This window comes from Hippoglossus hippoglossus, chromosome 6 (genome assembly GCF_009819705.1).
Source record: "Hippoglossus hippoglossus isolate fHipHip1 chromosome 6, fHipHip1.pri, whole genome shotgun sequence".
Taxonomy (NCBI): domain Eukaryota; kingdom Metazoa; phylum Chordata; class Actinopteri; order Pleuronectiformes; family Pleuronectidae; genus Hippoglossus; species Hippoglossus hippoglossus.
Genome location: NC_047156.1, coordinates 9,077,162 through 9,099,605, shown reverse-complemented (window position 1 = coordinate 9,099,605; position 22,444 = coordinate 9,077,162). Strand labels below are relative to the sequence as shown.

At 41.9% G+C, this 22,444-nt stretch overlaps 1 protein-coding gene across 2 annotated transcripts in view; it reads right to left on the bottom strand.

Annotated features, from left to right (window-relative positions):
- Positions 1-14: 14 nt before the first annotated feature.
- Positions 15-22,444, bottom strand: part of lrrc4ca (leucine rich repeat containing 4C, genome duplicate a) — a 144,712-nt gene continuing 122,282 nt past the window's right edge. For both annotated transcript variants that reach the window (XM_034588581.1, XM_034588582.1), the window contains 2 exons: positions 17,616-17,689; positions 15-2,398 (listed from right to left, as the gene is read on the bottom strand). In XM_034588581.1, the coding sequence (XP_034444472.1) occupies positions 404-2,347 (1,944 nt within the window). In that variant the 5' untranslated portion in view covers positions 2,348-2,398; positions 17,616-17,689 and the 3' untranslated portion in view covers positions 15-403. The remainder of the gene's footprint in view (positions 2,399-17,615; positions 17,690-22,444) is intronic.

The window sequence follows — 22,444 nt, the reverse complement described above, 5'->3', positions numbered from 1 at the left end:
AAAAATAATTTGCTTCAACATTTTCTTTGACAGATGCCTCCAAAGCATTTCAAAGCATATCAGTAAACCAAACCCATGAAATGAGAGGGAGAAAAGAAAGACAAGAAGTGCTGAAAAAATAATTGCAGAATACAGTTTTTCTTGATTTAACCACAATATTTTTTTCTTAAATAAATAACTTCTGTTTTGTAAAGACACTTTTTGAAACAGTAGACATACCCTAATCCCAAAAGTCAATGAACAAACACCACCAGCCACTGATTTGCCAAAACGCGAGTCTGTTATCTCCACGTTTGAGCCGTAATCCTCACGTCCAGTCATCAGTAATGTCCTGTCAGTCAAGTTTTATGTAATTCCATCAGTTTTATAATGTCTCATTTTGCAAAAGAAAAAGAAAAAAGTATTAGATTTGGGTCTCTTGTACATTGTCTTTTGAGCTGGCCCGGATTAACAAAGGTTCGTGCGCTGAGCTGTGTATGGAGTTCATAGTGGCATGGTTGTACGCACTCTTGTAGGTGTTATAGTGGTTGAGGTGCTCATGCTCAAGAGGAGGCAGAGTCAGGTGGCCCTCCATGCCCGGGCCCCCTGTTACGCAGTCCTCGTCCACGTTAATGATCTCAATAGTGCGTGTGGGTGCGTGGTGGTTCTGCTGGTGGTGCTGTTTGCGCATCTTGTAGAAGATAATCAACATGACGGCGGCCATCAGTGTGATCGCAACGAAGCAGCCGATGATGATCTTGGTCGTCTTCATCACCTCATCCAAGCCATTGAGTAAGCCGTCCCCGCCCAGCTCCGTGACGGGGATCGTGTAAGTCTTCTCCGTGGCGCGGGTGAAGAGCGTGGTCCGCAACGTGGTGGTCGTCGTTGACGTGGCTGAAATGGACTCCCATGCCCCAGCTGAGGGGGTGGGGCCCACCTTCTGCTGCACACTGGTGGTGAAGCCTTCATTGTGTGGCGTCTCTATGGTCTCCACTGTTACCGTGGTGAAGTAGCTGAAGCTGCTGTTCTCTGTCGAGGACACGTTGAGTGTGGCGGAGGCTGTCGTGTTACCTGCAGAATTACTGACCATACACGTATATGTGCCTGTGTCCTGCATGGTGACATTAGTGAAGTTCAGCGTGCCGTCATTCAGCACAGAGATTCTGATCTTGTACGCCCCGTGTGTCATGACGGAACCGTTCGGCGTAATCCAGCTTACAGAGGTCAGGGAGCTGGCTCTGCATTTCAACTCTGCAGCGCTGCCCTCTGTCACATTTAGGTCTGTGGGAGGCTCCACAATAACAGGAGCATAACAGTGAAAGTAGTTCTGGTCCAGCTCGCCAATGTACCGTCCCTTGTGGTGGGTGGGTGAGCTGCAGCGGGCACAGCAGCTAGTGTTTGCTGGGACCATCTCTTTGAGCCACCAGCTCAGCCAGAGGATGTCACAGTTACAATTCCAGGGGTTGTGGTGCAAGTGCACCCTCTCCAGGTGATGTAAAGGAGTGAAGAGATCATGGGGCAACAGGGTAAGGTTGTTGTGGGCTAGATTGAGCTCCACTAGCGACTGTAGGTCATCAAAAGAGTTCCTTTCTATGATCTGGATCTGGGCATGCATCATCCACAGCTTTTGCAAATGGATGAGTCCTTTAAATGAGCCAGGCCGGATGACAGATAGCTGGTTCCCCGACATCTCCAGTTCATCCAGCTTCACCAGGGGAATAAGGTTGGGAATTTCCTTCAGATTGCACATTCCCAGGTTTAAGTAGCGTAGATTGCTCAGCCCTTCAAAGGCCCCCTCAGAAATGTAGGAGAGCCGCTTGAGCTCCCCGAGGTCCAGCCGCCGTAATGAGGGCACTCTGTTGAAAGCATAGGAGGGAATGCTCTCCACGGGGTTATTCCTCAGCCAAAGCTCCTTAAGTTTGGACAGGTACTCAAATGCCCCGTTTGGGATGGTGGTGAGGCGGTTATCAAAAAGCTCCAAGGTATTGAGGCTGGCCAGTCCATTGAAGGCACCCAGCTCAATTTTGCGTATGTGGTTTTTGCTCAGCTGCAGGATCTCCAGATGTCTCAGATGCTTGAAGCTGTCCACCTTTATGACCTGAATGAGGTTTTCTTGCAGATTCAGGTAGCGCGTGTTTGTCGAGATGCCATCGGGGACGTCCCGCAGGCCCCGGCGGGTGCAGATGACTTTGCTGAACTGGTTACTACAGGAGCAGACAGAGGGGCACGTCTGAGCACGTACCAGCCCTGCCACCACCAGCAGCTGGAGGGCCAGAAGCAGCACGAGCAAAGGGTCGGACAAGGCCCGGTTCCACCTAGGACCTCGCATCATCTGCTGCTGCTGATAGGAGGTCATCTTGTTTAACATTCATAATTCGTTGACTGGTCTTCCACTCTTTGGAAAGAGGATTTGGGCCCACTGGAACAAAATGAGAGACAGAAGAGAGAGGAGATACATGAGTAAATTGAGTCTACTTTGCAATGGATTTACAGTATAAACAATTGAATACAGCAGATTGTAATCCCCAAAAAGGTTTTCACCAAACAATATTCTTTAGACGTGTGTATCTGTTGTTGCGTAGAAAGATGGCACTGTCCACCAATACACAGAAAGTTGCCTCTTGATTGAGTGCCTCATATCACACTCTGTTTATGGCTGTACAGTATCTGTCGCAGACTATAATAATCACACACATATACCCTGGACCCGTACACACAAAGTTGCATCTTGATTGAGTGCCCTATATCCCATTCTGTTTTCTGGGTGCACTGTCCTTGCACTCTCAATCTCAGTCACATAAAACAAAATCACAATGAAGCCGCCAACTTCTGCGCTGCACCTCTGCAGGAGGAGGAAAGGAGGAAAGGAGGGAGGGAAGACAAGCAGCTATGACTGCTGTGTCCTGTGATTTATATTTGAGACGGGGGGGGGACATTAATAATAAGGACGCTCGTCAGGATGCCACCCACCAGTCCTTCCATCAAGTTGAGATATCTGGAAAGGTCTGATTACAAGTCACAGTTCCTCAGAGGCATGTGTGCAACAGGAATGTGAAACAAGCAAGGCAAAATTAAACGGGAGGGGGGGGGGGGGGATTTGTTTGAGGAAACAGTTGACATTTGAGAACAAATATATCCCAGAATACTAAGTAACTAATTGCATAGACTTTAATTGTTGAGCTGGGTGAATGCTGATCACTATAAGTTGCATGTTTTTCTCATATTATTGATCTCTCCTTTGATACCATCTTGTTTTTTGCATTCTATCCTATATTTGATAGTTAACTGGGAAGAGACTGGATTCAATGGGAGAGGGAAGAGGTTCAGGGAGAGATTCAGCCAAGGTCCACGGCTGTAATCAAGCTGTATTTCATATTTTATTTGTATTTCGTGCTGTAGCTATGTGTTGTTGACCTACAAATAGCTACAGTACAGTTCCAAATTTGATTTATGGCTTCACATCTCCATTTCCAATAAAGAAACAAAATAATCACATGAGCCCGCAGAGACACAGGCTCTGAGGGCTCATAGAACAAAACAGTCGTATTTTCGTGAGGAAATCAACAATTAACACTGTTATTCTCTGCACAGAGTCTGTTGTCACTGAAATTGAACAGAAATTAACACAATTCTGCAGTGTTACGATGAATGTATGTCACTTGCTGTAAATAGATCAGAATCCCTTTTCAATGTTGATCTGTAATAATAATATGTGACAGTGTGCTGACAGTAAAGTGCCATGTGTTTAAGAGTTTAGCTATGATGCGAGTGGATGTGTGTCACAAGTTGTGGCTTTAAATAGTTATAAACCACTGTTCCTGCAGTTTACATATAATAGCAACTCATTCTATTAAATGTTGGAATGACTTTATGAATGATTTCCTCACGTAGAGAATATTATGCAGCTGTCAGCAAGTAGTACAAGACAATACCATGGGTGAAGTATTTCCATCTTCATTAGTCAACATTAGATTAGTAGAATCAGGTTAAAGGCTAACATGCTAACATAAGCTACCAGCAGCTATCGGCAACATTTAAGGTGGAATGGTTTGAAGCGTTTCAAATATTGATTTGAATTTCAACCATATTATGTAAACTGCAAATGTTCTATTTCTCTCGTGGCGGAGTGTCGTTCCAGTGAGCTCCAGCAGCAAGACACCCATGGTGCTGACCCACTTTCACACAACAAAACAAAAAAAGATTTTGCAACCTCACTTTGAAATATTTTTAACAGTGTCACCGCATAAACACGGCAGCTGGTTTTGGAACAGAACAGAAGCAACGCAACTGAGGTTGTGGGATTACAGTATTTTCTGCCTCCATACAGTATGTTTGACACAGATTAATCTGCAAAAGAAAGCGCTTCACTTATGAACGTCAGGCTATTACTGTAACTACTGATTAATTGCTTGATTAATGACTCCATTAATTCTTCAATTACAAAATTCAAATTCCAAGCCGCCAAAGCCGGAGGCTGGTGAAAGAAAGTGTTTTCATCCTGGGGACCAGACAAATGTGACAGGGATCAAACGCGAGGCTGAAATCCCATTTCAAATTACGGTTTTAATTTGTTGGAAATTAAAACCTTTGCACGAAACAATTAAATAAGTTACAATCTAGGGTACGGTAGGATTTTTTTCTTTTCTTTTTGTATTCTACTGACCCTGTCAGAAATAAGAATAATGAAGCTGAACATTTCAGGAATATTTATGGTTACACGTTCATTTTGTCAGACACCGATTTTTCAAGGTGAAGTTATATCAAAAACTTGATCAACTAGAATATATGCTACAGACTCATGATTAGTAAATAACCTCTCAGATAAGAAATCTCTGTATCTCGCTGTTTACTCATCCTCCTTTTCAACGGATCAAACCTTGAAAATACATAAACAATGAATCAGCAAAACAGAATCCAAACTGTGGCAGCAGAAAAGATGAAGTTGATTTACAAAGCAAAACAATGCGTCCTCATGCTGACAATGCAAGCATCACAATTGGATTTACGTGGTGCGGTGAAGGAATGAGATGAAGAAGAGATGAGGAGAATGAGATTAAGGATGGAATGTATTTTTTCCCCCCAAAACTTTTGTCCTAACATATTATCAACTGCCAGCCGTCTCTGGTAGGGAGACAGTAAATCATGACCCAGATTAGCAGGATTTGAAGACAATCTGCAACAACTCTGAAATGATTTCTGGTTTTTGTAATTGAGATAATTCACACTGAGAATGGCCATAAGGAGGAATTTGGTACATGTCAAATGATTAGAAAATTCCAGCTCGTCACTATAGTTGCCTGCGAGTGGAGGAATGTGAAAGTGGGTGTCATTAGCAAAAGAAAGAACAAAACAAGCAAACAATAGAGAAAAAAGTCTATTTACGCCTGAAATAATTGCGATTGGAATAATCAGATTATTTATTTATTGGCGACATCACAACACATGAATGCATTTTGATTTTAACACATCTCATTTGACCTTTTCCTGTAAAGTCCTTTGTGCTGCGTTAGTACAACGGCTGCACAACATATTCATAAACCTCACAAGTATTTACTGTGGCGAAAACACTGAATATATATTAAATGCAGTGACAGAGTTAAAAGGCCTGGTATGAATGAGCTGTTTAGGTCCATGTACGGGGATCATATGTGGTGCATTACTCATTACATCAGGGTGTAGTCACATCCACCGACCCCTTCACTCCTCATCCCACAAACCATCCTTGAGGATCTGCCATCAGACCACTTAAAGGACGCCAATGGGAATTAGCATTGGCAGCCATAGAAACAAGAAACCCATCTTTTTTTGCATGACACAACTAATCAATACTCATGCTGCATAAATAAAGCAGCTGCCCGGCCTGATATTGTTCAGCTCTCCTGAGCAACGACCACAGTGTTCAGCTCTTCTTACACTTGCATCTAACGACAAATGACTTAAAATCGCTTCAATAACTAAAAGGCTTTGACTATTCTGTAAATCATTTTTTTAATTCCTACATTAATCATATTAATCCTTACATTTTGAAAATGTATTAATTAAAAAAATAGCGTCGTGATGAGAACTGACATAGAGAATGACATATCTGCCTTGTCCATCAGATCACAGGACAAAACAGCATTTCAGGATGTTTATATATATAAAGACAGTATGTATGTCTAAAAAATATCTGTATTAAGAGGAACCTGAGAAATAATCATCTGACCCTGATAATCATCTGACCCTGACTGAGCTGTGATTAACCCCACCTTCATTTCACCACTGGTGTATTTTAAATAAGACATTAAGCTTGTACCAGTCCCATGTTTCGTCCAGCCATTCTTTTTTCTGCTCGAGTGCACAGCTACAAGTCTGCAGCCGGTTTCACCAGTGTACACAGTGTGATCCACAGCAATTTCCACCGGGTCCTAGTCTCAGCCCTTTTCACGGGGCGCTGTAATTCTCCAGCCTGCAATCGTATTTTTGCATTTTAAATCAGCCAGAAGAGGCAGAATGAATTATTCAGCAGGACTACAAGAAATTCTAGTGGGGCTAAAGTCCTCTAAAATAGTCCTGATGTAGCTGCTGCCGATTATCTTCTGCTCTCTTTCCGTGGTCAACAAACATTTCCTGTCTTAAGCTTTCCCACACACACATATTCAGAGCTTCACTTGAGAGGTGAGGAGGGAGAGGGAGGCCGCTGTTTCCTTCAGTCAGTTAATGCTTGAGTGCCCGCTGATTATGAACTTTTGTTACTGAAGAGTGACTGACACAGGCTTTGGCTTTCTGTGCGGTATGTAGGGAGAAGGATGATGATTGAGGAGATTGTACAGTGAGAGACGTGTGTGACAGAGGAAGCTTGGCTCGTATGCTATTCTGGAGAAAGAGAGGGAGAGGGTGGGAGGGAGGGAGGGAGATTAATGAGATATAAATCAAATCAGGTCACTTCTTCATAATACCAGCAATCTTGCAACAGCTCCAAATATAAACCAGAATCCTTTATGGATTCCAGTGTGGGAGGGAAACCCACCACGAGCATCTCAAGCCTTCTCCTCACTCCCCTCTCTCTCTCTCTCTCTCTGCAGCCGCACAGAATTAACATGCAGAACAGTGCAATGAACAGATTAATTAAAGGAAGTCCTCTGCCAGTCCTTTTTTCCCCCCTCATCCTCGTATTTTGCATACAGTGCTTTGTCACTGTTTATCTTGAGCAGTACTTCTGCAGTATGAGGTAGTGACAGGACACAGCATCCCCCCCCCCCCCTCCAGCCTGTGTCAGGAGCTGCTGTGTATCTGCTCAGATCATTGTGTTCATGTTTCCAAGCTGAAAACAACAAGTCGCTCACTCATATTTGCATTTTTGCCTTTTGGCACAGTTTCCCAGTCTTACAAGCTAATTGAAAACACCCCCCTTAGATATGATAAGATAAGATGTACCTGTACTGATTCCCCCGCTGGGGAAATTATGCAGAAATATCACTGATTAGTTGTTTTTACTGACAGCAGCAGACTATTCTGCATTTATTTATTTAATTTTTGTAATTGGTCTTTACTTCATTTATTTGTCTCTATAATCCTTAAAAAATTGTGATTTAAAAAAAAAGAAAGCTTGCTACATACAGTATTGTCCTTTAGAACTCAAGTAATTCAGTTTAAAATGACCTCATCCAGCTCCAAGCGATAAATGTATTTCTTTAGTTAGATTTCATTAGTAAAGCAGAAAGCAACACACACACACACACACACACACACACACACACAAACTATTAATAGTTGTGCTCCACTTGCAGGCCACCTCTTGATCTCTACACATTGCACCAACCGCCTACATTTGTTTAGCAAGTAGTACATTACCTGCACACGATCACTTATTATGCACTAATTTGACTGCAACAACTGTTACCTCTAATGAATCACTGCAGACAGTGTGTTTCACTTGACACTAGTCTTACACAGACTGAGTCACAGGGAAGGTGTTTTTTGTATTTTACAGGTATAACAAGTTAAATGTCTGACACTCAGAAACTGTGAAAATGTGCTGCTGTCACATTTGAACAGCAATATGTGATTTCATGAGCTTTTATGATCATTATTTCTTACAGGTGTTTAAACACTGCAGAAGAGTAAATGATCTGTCATTGAGATGCATCACGTAACAGTGCAATTTAAATTTGGGTGTAATAGATACTATGGTGGACATATGTAATAATCCTAAAACATATTGGGCTGTCAGATCAGTTCAGAGCCAAAACTGATACTTGAAGTTGTGGTATCACTGTAGAAAAAAAAACTAACTCTTACTGTGCTCGAGCTGCGGCAGCTTAAAAACCTGGTGAAATATATTTCAATTCCATTCACTCCACTCCACTGAGAGTCCGGTCACAGTCAGCGAGAAACCAGAGAGTGCAGAGAAAAAAGATCTGCTCCTAACTGCGAGCTGATGGTCGCGTTGTAGCTGTTTTTCGGTGTCTCTTGTTTTAACCGGCAGAGTGAAACAGACAGGCCGAGGACTTTGGTGCTAACTAGCCGAGTGTGACAAACTGACAGCTGCTCCCCTGCCCACAGCCCGATATCCTCACACTCACGGCTTGTCTATCTCATCCATAACAAGCTGCTGAAACAAATTTGATTCATCTCCCAAACACTGCTCTTAACAAGCAATTGTTGGAAGAAAATGAATCAGGAAAGCCTGTAGAAATGAAACAGCCGCTCTTAGAGGTTCATAAATTAGCTCATAAAACATTGTCAATTCCAGGATGTGTGCAGATGAAACACTATTGTTTTAAAATATAAGTCCTATATTTGAGAATAACCGGGGGAAAGTGGTGCATTTGGATCTAGAGGTGTTTTCAATTTCAAATTTTTTACTGATCAATAAGAAAGCGCAGAAGTTACCATAGTAACACTAATTACAACTGTGGTTGAAGAATTCAAATGTGAACAATATATTCATGAAATAATTAATCAAAATACAGACATCCTTCATTTTAAAACCATTCTTCTATCCCAGGAAGTAATGGTGCGGGGTTTCACCTAATTTAATCAAGCAGTAGAGAGTTCAAGTAAAACGGTAGTTATGGTAGTTGGGGGGTCAAAGTAATGCTTCAAGGTCTTTTTGGCCACTGTTAGTCCTGTATTGGGTTCTGCCATTGAATAACATCAGGATCCAACGAGTGACCATGGTTTAACAAAGGTTATTCCATCTGTATAATCATAGATATTGTCTTTTAATCACAATTTAGACTGGGGGGGGCATTCCCAGAACATTTGAGTGTATGTACCTGAATGCTAAATGTACAGAGTGGGCTTGAAGTGGTGGTGTAGTATAGTCTCTGTGTATTAATATTACATTATTATATTTAGATAAGACCAGGATGCTCTCCCATATCCACGTCCAGTTAAATGTGTTTTCAAATTTACATTAATCACTGTGTTTTCATAACAGACACTACTTTGTGGGAACAGTGGAAATCTAATACATCCGAGTGAATGGGTAAAACGGATCCATTTATAAACTCAGTGATTTTTAATCCCGCAATATTCTGCAACGTTTCCTTCCTTAATCCATGATACAAAAAATCCCGTCCACACATTAAAGTGCACCTCAGGTTCTGTTGTGGTGCTGTGTAATAACCTTCGCTGGACAGCTTACAGCTCGATGGGAAACGTGGGGGCGAGGCAGGAGTGAAACACACAACCAGAGTCTCCAGTCAGAATAATGTTGCAGATACATGGTACGCAGCCCAAATTTGAATCACTGCACTCAATAAACCAAGTGCCGTGTTTATTGGACTGTGATAATTTAAAAAAACCTTACATGAACTTTGGAATTTGGATTGCAAAGGTTGTTAGAGAAAAATAATAATTTGGATACAAATGGGAGTAATGATCCGTTTGGTCATTATTCAGTAATTACATGTTTTGCATTCAGTAGTTCTCTAACTGAAAACATCTCATGCCTCCGTGATGATTTGCATTGAACTGTTGTCAGGATTACAACAGTGACGAGGCGCACACAGTAAGGAGGGACCTCGTTGGGAATATTCATATCATCTGAATGGCATTTAATTAGTTTTGCCGTGTTTTATTCACACCATAAGTTATCTTTTGACAGTGGAGACTACAGCTGAAGGTCACAGGCAACAGGGACACTTATAACTAGACTTGGTGATCCAGGAAAAGTCCCACCCCCCCCATCCAACGTCTGGTCAGAGCTACGCACCCAAAAAACACATGAACACCACCTGACAACTGCTACTGAAAAGTAAAGAGGATTTCTACATATAAGATGAAAAGTGTTTCAGAAGTATCTTACCAACCAAACCTTTTAATATAAGAAATAGAACATTTTGAATTAACGAAAGACCTAGATATAAAAAAAAAGGTTAAATTACACCAAGGAGAAGAATTACATTTTTATCTACCCCCCCTTCCTCCGACAGCTAAACTATGACAGTGCAAATATAGCAAATATTTCTTATCGCAAGGAAAAAATCCTTTCTCGCTGTATGTGCAATGGGGGTGTTAATTTCACAAAACACACTTGTGTAAGTTTCTTACTGGCAAATAATTTGCTTTAAACTCTTAATAAATCTGAAAAGTGAAAGTCAAACAGCTAAGTGCAGTAACAGCAAGCAAACGTTATTTTAAATGGAGCTTTCCCTTTGTTTGATTGAATGTTGAGATGATCTAATGAATGATAACAGCAGAGAGTCAGAAATCCTGGGACTGAACTTCGAGTGCTTCATTATTTCCACTCCCAGTGTTTGGGTTAAGTTCAGGTTGTGAATGGTAGTAAAGGATTACCTGTCGATTTCTATTTGCACAACCCCCCGTGCTTTTCAATGCAAACGATTTCTTGCTGTACACATTGATGAATCTCTAGTTTTGAATGAGGTCGTTGTCGGTGACGATGGCTTACTCCTGTTATCTGTGACCAGAGCACGATGGGGACAGTGTATCATCAGGTGCGTGACGGTTCTACACAGAAGGAGCAACTGGCCTCCTCTTCCTCCTCTTCCTCCTTAAACTGAGGTCGACCCATCCGGCAGCAACACATTTCCCTGATGAATGAACCGCAGTCATTTCAATTGGCTTTTTGGGAGAAAAGTGCCCAATCAGGAGCTCGTCTAGTGCCTTGAAAACCCCGTGCAGGGACACATGGGTGAGCATACATCCTCGTGCAATCATCCTGCGCTACAACACTTTAAGAGAGTACCTTTAAACTACGTTTCCATCCGTAGTGATAGGTGTAAATTAAATATATATTGTCTGCATTTGTATTTAATTAGAATTTTACGTTTATTTCATTCCCTGTTTTTCCCCGGAGTGCAATCAGTAAAGTTTATCTTATCTCATCTAATCTTAATTTGCAAAATCTGGTGCAGACACTCAACTCTTGTACATTCAGTAAAAGTAAAAGAGAAGTGTCCAGTATGAATTAGGTCATTGGTGCTTCTGATGATTTATTATTAAAATAAAATAGATCTTATGGGTCTTTAGTCCTTCCTATGCAATGTTTTTCACACCATTATTCATATATGTGCGTCAGTGGCGTGTACTTTCAGCATGTGCAAACTTTCACAAGCTGTGTACAGCACGCGACAGCCTTCTTGGTTCACAGTGAGCAGCGTGTCGGCGGTGGCGAGGAGTCAAGGTGACAAGAGGTATTGATAAAACCATTCGTCACCCTGCGAACATTTCACAGGGGCCCGGGGGCAGAAAATGGCTGCTGACTTCTCTTCAAGGCTGCAGGATGAAAGAGTCGCCACCTTAATGTTGCTGTCAGTCCGCGGTGTCTGGGACAGGTCAGGGTTAGCATGCATCACTCCCGAGGCTGACCGAGCCGCGCAGGGGTCACTCTGAGGCCGTGAACCCGGACGTCCAGGCAGCGCGGTCTCCCCTCCTCCTCATTGAGTCTGAGCTCAAGAGAACACGTGAGATAAGGAGGAGATAGGCGGCGCACTGACGCTATCTCACCGAGCAGAGCAAAATAAAACGGAGGGCTGCAGTGTTGGATATGCTCAAATTAAGTGTCTGCTAAGATTGAGTGTGTGAATTAATTTGTCTGGCTTTCAAGTTCAAATCCTGAACACTCTTAATCCCTTTGGATGGGCCCGATCCAGACGGAAACCACGGGGCTGATTTACAAAAATCAATAGCTGTGGTTTTTTACGGTAAGAGAAGTATTACATCACCACAGTGTGTCAGTGAGTTAAAAGAGCAGAACTGGATCAACACCACACCTCTGTTCTCCGGCTCTGAACATATGACTGACTTTTAAGATCGGCTCAGTGTTGAAATGTGCAAGGACACATGCTCGTAATGTCTCCTTGATTGATGTGTCGGTATACGAGTGTCAACATCAGTGGAGACTGAAGGTCAGCAGCACAGAGCCTCAGCCGGGAGAAGGTGACAGTATGAAAAGCAATAAGTGGAGTCAAATGTCAAATAAAATGGGTTGGATGCATTTTACAATGGTAACTGGGGAGTAGTTTGACCCGCAGGTTGTGGAACACATCATTAATAAGACAGAATTCAATTGTTTATCTTGATTCATGTGAATAGCAACTTGTGCAGTGGTGGTTCTAAACATGGCTGGTTGGGATGGGCTGTTTGCTTGGCCTGTGCTGATGCTGGTTGCAGCTTTCTTTCTGAAATGGTGACAGGCTGTCGTTGAGAACCCCTGAAGGCTGCAACGCCGCTGCTGCACAAAGAGCTGTTCACCTGTTTATCCGAAGTTCAGCGAAGCTCCACAGATCATGATCAAAAGAAAGTAACTTAAGCTCATCAGTCTCTGCCGCCGCCGCTGCTGCTACAGAGTCTGATTATTCAAAGTTTGTTGATATTGTCCAAATCGCACCAAATTCAACATGCGGTTCCTTTAACACTTCATGTGCCAAGTGTGGAGCCGATAAGATCTACGGTTCTCGAGATAAACGAGCTACAGACAGACAGACAGAGATTTCTTAATTAGTTCATATATTAATATATGAATAATTATTTTATTATTATTTAGTATAATAGGTATTAGGTAATTAAAATTGATGCAAAAAATGTTTTCATTTTTGATATTTTAGGCTTGGATGTCTGTGGTATGTGTGTGTGTTTGTTGTGTGTTTGGCTCTGCAAGTCACTACAGAAATGCCGATAAACAGAGTACAGTAGTTTGCCCAATTATTTTTAATGAAGTGTGGAATTTGTATGAAAACTATCTAAGATCAGACAAGTTTTATTCATAGCAACAACCATCATCTTTCTCTTTCCGATCATATTCACACAAGAAAGTACGATCAGACCTGTTGCGTAATCTTTTCATCACTTACTAATGTTTACTTTTATGACCTCTCGATATAGACTATAATTGTATTCATAGGCGGTGCCAAGTCATCACGCTTAGAGATGGTAAAAGTCTGCTGGGGATGGTGGGGGGGGGGGTTATTGTTAGAGGTTGCAGAGCAGCCCGATGTGAAAACACAACATGATGAAGTTGTTTATATGATCCCATCAGTCTAATGCTTTTTTAAAGTTTAAATTGTCACATCACATCTCAGAATGTGAGGTGACCATGTGAGCGTTGAGGTATTTCTAAAGGATAAAACACAGCTGAAAACTGAATGAAGCTCCGCGAGGCCCCTGGATTAAAGAGTTGAGTCTAAGGCTGCAGATTAATTAACGTGTGAGTCCTGCTGCCTTCATGTGGCTGCGTGGATCTAATGACCTGAAGGAAGGTTGTCACGCAGTGTGAGGCAGCTGTGAACAGCAGAGTTTGACAGAATCTATCGTATTACTTTATAAATGAATACAGACGATTTAACCCATTTAACCACATTCAACTTTATAATGGTATGCCAATTTAAAGACATCTGGAGTGTTTGATTGAAATAACCTTTTAAAATATCTGACATGGAGAGTGGAAGGACGTCAGAAACAGATTCTGCTGGAGCACATAGAAGTCAGTGGCTGATCTAAGATTTTTCTGGACCATAAGGGGGCCACAATTCACACAGAGAGGCCAATTATAAGTTCAGCATCAATGGACAATTCCTGACACACACACACACCCACACACACACACAAGAGGTGTGGTCCACTTGCAGAACTACAAAGTCACCAACATCTATCACACCTTATCATAATTTATGATGCATTACGCCAGGTTAAAAAAGACAGTGTAGCCCTCATCATGAAGGCTAATGTATTTTTATGAGAGAGAGAGAGAGAGAGAGAGAGAGAGAGAGAGGCTGGCAGAGTGCAGGTCGGGCTCAGGTTCAGGTAATTGATTAACACTTCTTTTTGTGGGTCAGGTGTTGCAGATTGACTTTCATAATGTGTCGGGTGGGTGCAGGTATTAAAAGACCCTGACCAGCATCTCATTACAGCCTGTTAGCGTTTTCCATCCTAACAACAATCAGCAAGCGGTGTAATACACAAAAACATTAGTAGATGATACTAGTATATTAAGATAATAATGTGTACTAAAGTATAACTTCCATAATTATTCTGGGTAAGCTAATCCTCTCCTCACCTCTTATTAGCGCCACCTATGATTGTTTTACAAGAATTTCCCAATTGTCATACATCCTGTCACCAAACATCAACTGGTGATAATACTCTAAATTATTTTAATTAAAAGTATGAGCTAATTAAATGGATGCGCGTCTCCACTGAAATAGAGAGAATGGAGAGTGATACTCATCTTAAACAGCATTCTCACTTTCTGCAGCTGTAAAGGAACACAGGATATTAAACTGTCCTTGTTTTTTAATCCATCACATTACTCTGTAATTAAATGATGCCGAAATTAAAGTGAAGAACCATGAAGCTCGGATTCTGGAAACAGCCGTTCCTCTGTGCACAGAAGTATCTGTAAATCACATTTACTCTATTTGCCACCAGTGAATACACAAAGGCAGGTGTATAACACTAACATTTTTCAGAAATGTGTTGCCGAAGGAAAAGGCTACATTTTATAAGAAATAAAAAACAAACATACGAATCAATTGAACAAATTCAATATAATTTCCATGAAGAAACTCAATATTCCATCCCACTGGGACGGATATACAGGGAGGATCAAATCAGAGAGAAACACCACATGAAAAGGAGCTTTGAAGTAAGTGAATCACAAAAGCAACTATTCATGCGAGTCATATCAAATAAGTTGAAAGCCATTAGGCTTCTAAAGAGGTCTGACAATCACCACTTTTATATGGGAGTTTTCAAAGCAACAGGATGGAACTAACAAAGAGAGTCTAATGTACAGCAGCACAAGAAGAGGAAAAACTCCAGAGTGATTTATTGTGGCGAGGATAATAGATGCAAAGATTATGACAACATATGGCCGACACAGACAAACAGTATAATCAGCGTAGAGGAACAGTGTTTGCGAGTGGAAGCTCCCTGAGACTGTGACAGTGGTTCACACCAAAGCAGTGAAGCAGACGTGTGGTGGAAGTTACACACATGAGCTGCAGCTGTTCACACCAGAGGCGTAACTCTGTGAGCTGGCCGGCAGCCGTCTTTGGAGAAAGAGAGGAAAAACACACAATCGCCTGACACCAAGGTGAAAATAGACTTCTTACAATGTGAGCAGAGGTGGGCAGAAACACTGCTGTGAGTCATAAAGTTCTTATTTTTCCACTTCGATAACTTTATATTGTTCTTTTTTCTTTCCATTTTCTCTGCAGACCTTCTCCGACATCGCAGTAACCGCACGCTGCTTCTCTTTCAGACTTGCGCTGCGATCAGGTGAAGTCGATAACACAGAGTCTCTCCCTCTCTGTCCGTTTCAATCAATCAAATACAGTCTGAACACCAAATTCCTCCGAATAACAAAGCTGCTCTATTTTTTAGTAAAAGATGTTCCTAATTTTTAAAGTCCACTGCACTCGACAATACTTATGATACAGCTGAAGATTTATGGGGTGTATATGTTAATCTGCACCACATCTGGATGACTGCAGCGTATATCTGCAACACGCAGAACACTAACAGAACTTCAAATTAGAGCTAAAAACTCAAAGCTATGGCCTCACCAATAAATCAACTCAGACTCGGTTTTCTACTGTCTCACAAAATCACACAGTCGTGGCCTTGGATAAAAAACTGTTTCAACAGAGCAGGCATGTCGTTTTCAAACAGCTTATATTCAAGGCTAAATACACAAAGAGCAACAAAAATGTTGAAAATAGTTTTAATAGTAGTTGTTTTTTTCTGTGAGCTGAGTTTACGTGTGAGAGCGTCCACGGCGTGCCCACAATCCTGTTAATCACTGTTGTGGATGTGTGGTTATTCATCTTGGGGGAGTCGTTAGATTCAATAATTGCTCTGCGTGATCGTAAAACAGGCGAAAGGAAGTGAGGACCAAGTGCCCCTCATAGTGCAACTGCCAAAAAAAGAATATTCAAAATATTCACTCTTGATAGGTTGAACAGAGAATAACTTGAACAGACTAAGAAGGGTAGCCCATGTGAAACTGGGCAACTTAACCCCTGTATGCTAATTGGAGGTGTCGTTGTATGTTGTCCCCAGTGACTGTACATACAGGTGGACTGTAGAACTGCAACCCCATATAGGGTGGGGGGGAACTTGAAACAAAGGGAGGTGAAGAAGCAGGAGTAGGTGGGGGGGGGGGGAAAGGTGCTTTTGTTTATAAACAAAAATTGGCTACAAAAAAAAGGTAAAACAAACCTCAGGTGTATCCAACAAAACTAAATCATACTAAGGGCAAAACAAGAACAAAACTAAGCAGAAAGTTAAGTGAAGAAACCGCAATGAACATAATGAACACAAGATTAAGTCGGGATTCTGCTGACCTGACGATTCTATCTATATATACATTGCACGATGACTTGGCTAACTTGACTAAAGTGTACCCTAACGCAGTGCACTCCTTTCTCAGAGACCTGACCATGCAGACCTGTTGTCCCTCTGCCTGATTGACAATCAAAGTGCAGATAATAATCAAATGACCAAAAACTGTTTATGTAGGGGAGAAATCCCCCTTTTCACAATGAGATGTCTTCACTTCCTCTCAGTGTACAAAAATATAGCCAAACTACAATAGCATGGCGTTTTTAAAAAATCAAGATCCATTCATTTTTCTACAAGAAATCTGCCAAAATGTTAAAAAACGACATCACAGTGTTACAGAAGGTGAAGAAAATGTATTCCTGGATCCATCCCCTGATCAGGATCCACGCCAGAGTTTAATGAGTTCTCTCCTGACCCATATCACAACACACTAAATAATCCTGCTAACTAACTAATAGTCTAACAAATGCAGATGAAAGCATAACCAGATATGGCTGCTGCCACTTTCGAGATCCACAGAGGCCGTGGTTACCCCTTTTTATACTTATAATCTGATCACATGTGATGATAACTCTAAATGGACATTAATTGACTAATTAAATAGTTGTAGTAGCAGTTCATTCTATTAACTTTCCCCACTTGTTTTTTTTTTTTACAATAACATTGGGCTGAAGGGTAATCCCAGTAAACACGGAGCTATGACAGAAAAACCCGTTGGTTTGGATTTTGGATAAGTGTCTTTTTATGTCTTTCTTTTAATCTGAAAACACAAGAGTGTCTGCACGAGTCCTTTTCACCAGGGGAGAGGGAGAATCTGTTTTTTTAGTTCATTCAGCTCTTACCTGCCAATTCAATCACAGTTCCAAGGCGTTCTGATCATCCTCATGTTCACAACCAATCCACCGTAAATCAGGCCCTGAAAAGACAAGGGGAGGAATGTAAGAAGGCTTGAAAATAGATAACACATTTACACTGATGCAGTTTGTAGGGCACTTTCTGTTTCTCTGCGGAGTACAGCGCATAAATAATGCACTGTTTTGGAAAGATTATGATGTATCTACTCATCTACCAAAAATGCAATCTTTAAACCCCCAGGACAAAGTACATCTAATTCAAAATTCTCTTTACTGTTTCTAAATAATCATTGAGTCATCCTGTTAGTTTTCCTTTCAACCACTTCCTCAGCACTCTGCTGATGCTGATATTTTAGGGCCTTTGAGAACCTCTATCTAACAAGATGGGCTTTACAGTCTGCTACTGTAAGTTCGGAAAGAGCTCATTCCCCGGAGACAAGGGGACAGTCGAAGCCATAAAGCCTCACCGGCACGCGCACATACACAGCCTGTGCACACAGATATATATACGTGCACGCACAACACAGACGATGGCCCCTGCTGAATAAATTATGGGGACAAAAGCAAATGGAGATAAAGCTCTCCATCTCGCCTGCCATCCATTAGTGCAGTGCAGGAACTGCGAGTGCAAATAAGTGTGTGTTTGATCCAGCGGAACATGGTTGTGTGGGCCGATCATGAGCCCAGACTTTGCTTTAAGATAACGGTTTGGACGTCTCTGTTTCCACATTGAGCTGCCATTACGTCCACATGACCAGCGGCTAATGGCCGTAAACACTGCAAACATATCGCTGCCGATCTAATGTGCATCTGGTGACAAATGGAGGAGAATAGGAGAGAATTCGGTAGAAAGGGCTTAAACGACGGCTGTCTTTGAAGCAGTCGGTCGGGTTCAAACAAAACAACCCAGAGACAATTCTCATGTCATTTGAGAAACAGTCCGCAGACAATTTTATGTTTTCAGGAGTGTTTTTGCTGAGGTTGGGTCAAGTCTTAAAAGAGTCATGTCTATTATATATAATAATATTCCGCTTTTTATTTTTGTCAATAAATCCCATTAAGAAAACAGAACCAGCAGTGCATTAATCTGTGCCTCATTACCTCCCAACACTTCCAGCATGTTTATGAACAAAGCCTGAAACCCATGTGTTCCTACCGAGGATGTAAATCTTTAGAGAATAGATTGCTTATACTGTATACATTTTCATTTTTTTTAAACAAACTTAAATGTTTTATGTCAAACAGTCGAGGAGTTTATAATAATAGTGAGTAAATAGGAGAGTGTAAGGACAATGCATCAGAGTTTCACCCAAAATAAACTCCGGGGCCCACATTAATCTACGTGAGGGAACATGTCACCCTGTGCAGCAGTGAGGCTCACTGACAATGTTGTTTTTTTTGTTCTTGGAAAACAATGGAGCTCTGTGGAATAAGCCATTATCGGGCTGTGGATACACACACAACATTTGTTACAAGATTGTTCGAGTGTTTTTCTGGGAATCGGTGACTGGGCCGACTTCAGTTTAAGTCTCATGTCCACAGCTCTCATGTTCGTACACTACACGCACATACAATGGTATAAGACAATAAGTTGTTTGTGTAATTTAAAGCTGTTTGGTTTAATGTGTACACGTGGACACGGTGAGCGGGTGAAGCAAGTGACATAATCAAAACAGGAAGTGAAGTGGAGTAAGCTGAGGAAGGCTCTTCCTCTTGAGTTCGCTAAGAATGACAAATTATACCTGCAAAGCATGATGGATACTGGCTTTGCAGATAATCCTTATCATTGTTGTTATCATCAACCACATCAATTACCACACCTTGCAAGCACACACACACACACACACACACACACACACACACACACATTGTTGCAAAGATAATACAACATTATAAAAATGACTATTTCATAAAAATGTCAACACATCTGTTGGTTAAAGCTTCATACTCATGTGCGGTCCAACCATTTACAGCAATGATAATTGTTGATGTTGCAAATATCATAACTTTGCATCAGTTCAACCAACATGAGATTTTCATAAACCTGCCACTGTTACTAATGGAAAGTCACTCCCAATGCAGAGAATCAGCAGATTGGTCCTTGCTGTCCTATGTGCGGACCAAGAGGGATATCATAAAAAACACAAACTTCAGAAACATTAGGTTTTAGCAATTGACATAACTTGTGCAGAAGAGTTTACGTCACAGCAAGTGTATTTCCAGAAATGTCTCTGTCTCTGTCACCTTGTGATTTGCATAGACCACAGGGCAGCATTTATTATCTCATTGCATCTTCAACATCAGTCAGGAGAATAAACCTCGAGTCCTATCTCCGGTGGTCTGAAGGACATCAAAGATCTACTCAGCCATTTTTTACCTCTCTTTTTTATCTCCCATGAACTCACAGAGATAAAGTCCTGCTCCGAAAGAGAAGGCGTCCAACAAATCACGACTGTATGTCAATGCGCCCTCCTCCAGTTCGCAGCGTATTTTGACCCCGTGGGTCACACTACATCACCGGCTGGAAATGACCAGAAATGCATGTCAGGCTGAATCAATTGGATGCACGGCCGCTCGTCCAATCTCGGGAGGGGATGGTCAGTGCGGTTTGCAGGGTGGTGAGTGGAGGCTCCCACAGGAGCAGTAAGTGCTGAAATCAGCTCAGCTGCGCCTGCCATTTGTCATTATCTAATAGTAAATCCATCTCTGTAGAGGGCCCTCGCTAGGCCACAGCACCGAGTGACCAGACAGTAGGCAACAAGGAAAAGAAGGACAGATAGATGGATGGATAGATAGATAGATAGATAGATAGATAGATAGATAGATAGATAGATTGGTCTGAGGCAGAGAGATCATATCAAGAGGTTTTTAAAAAAAATTATGAAATCTCTATTGTTTCCTTTCACATGATGCAAATGCAAACAGCGATTCAAAGCCATATAAAGAAAATCGAAAAAAAGGCAAGATAAAACAAATGGACGGACTCTAAAGTAGGCATTTAGATGGAATACAATTATCCGGAACAAAGAATGCAGTTTTGTAATTCTCTCAATTACATGATCTGTGACTTTAATTAAATTAGAAGAAAGCTAAATCAGTACTTTAATATGATTTTAATTAATTCACGTCCCAGCCATGTACTCCGTTTGTCGTCTGACAATATGAGAGCTTACGGGCTTTTCTGGCATATTCTGTTTATCTCCGTGCGCTTGTGTGTGTAATTGTACAGGAAGGCATGTGTAATGAATTGACTGTCAATAATAAACTACCACAGACAACAAGACTTTCCCAAAATATACAGATATGCCGCAGCAATGTGTCGTTTAGCCAAAGTGATTCACAGGCAGCAGACATTTTTGCCAGATTTCTTCTTTTTTTTTTGGTGGAATTGGCAAAGTGGCGCAAGATGAAGTCTGTTCATTTTAATAGGAGAGCTACATGTGCTCCTTTTCAGACTGACACAAAACACGGCTGTCTACAAGTCCGACGGAATTGAAAGGGCTGTAGGTCTGAAGGATAACAGCGAAACATAATAGAATACAGACTACAGAGTGCGTAGAGCCGTGCCCTACACATTATCCCTGACACACAATTGTTGTCAACACATTTGTTTAAAAGAAAAGGGCTTTCGCAGACGTCGCAGTTCAGCACCGCGGTTTAAAATTCTGCTGCACCGGAGGGATTCTGCCGGGAAACCCATCGCAGAGTGGAATTAGTGCAATCAGGGGAGATATGGAATTAATATGTCTGATTAAGAGCCTGACTGAATTAGCATTTGGAGTCCAAAGAGATTTGGAGCAGGAGGAGACGGGATGAGATATGTTACAAGGAGAGGGAGAGAAGGCTGACGGATTGGACGGTGGAGGGGAAAACAAAGACGGGAAGAGGAGAAAAGGTGGATTGACTGAAGAGTTTTATTGCTTTGGCTCTTCAGCTCGGTCTCGTCATGTTGCCTTGATTAATTACCTCTGACAAGGAAATCTTCCCTCTACTCATCTGCTTGCGAAATGGATTCACAGTCACCCTCCTGTCGTTTGGTTTTTCACCGGCATACGTTGTCAGCTGTCAGTTCGTCATGATGCGAGAGGTAATTGGTTTGGCCCCATCAAAAAATTCCGAGCGAGTCTTTGAAGACATGGTGATCTGTTTTGGCGAGGCCCCTGTTATTAGGGATGAGGGAATTACACGGAGATGTTTATAGTCGGGGTGGGGAAGAACACGATGAGGATGACACGGGGAGGGAAATATTCAGACGGCGGTAAATAGGGACACACAGCCCACACTCAGAAGGCGGGGGGGAAATGTCAGGCGAAAGGTAGTTTGAGGAAAAGCAGGAGAGATGAAAGACGCCCGACTGCATGGTTCTCGCCAGAGAAGTAAATTACTAATATGAAATCTCTCCCCTGCAATGTGTGGCTCTCGTATGAAAGGCTGGCAAAAGCCCCTGAAGAGAAATGCATGAGAGAGGATGCCGCGCTAACACAGGGTGACACAGCACGCGCAACACACTAAGCCAATCAGCACATGTAATGCAAATCAATTAAGATTGTTCAATAGGAAGCAAAGTACAACTGACTGCTTCCAGTTCTTCTTTAATATCAAGCACCAAAGGGAAAAAACTACAGAGAGACATGGTCACTCCTGGAAAACAGAGAATACGACTGAATACGTAAGGGAAGAGGACCGGGCAGAGAGCACAGTGTAATGTGAGAAACCTTGGAGTCGGGGAAAAGGGCAAAAGAAGGTAAAGAAAAGGTTAAGAGGAAAATAGAAATCTTTGGGGAAATGAGTGTGATATGTGAGCGAAGCTGGTGAGA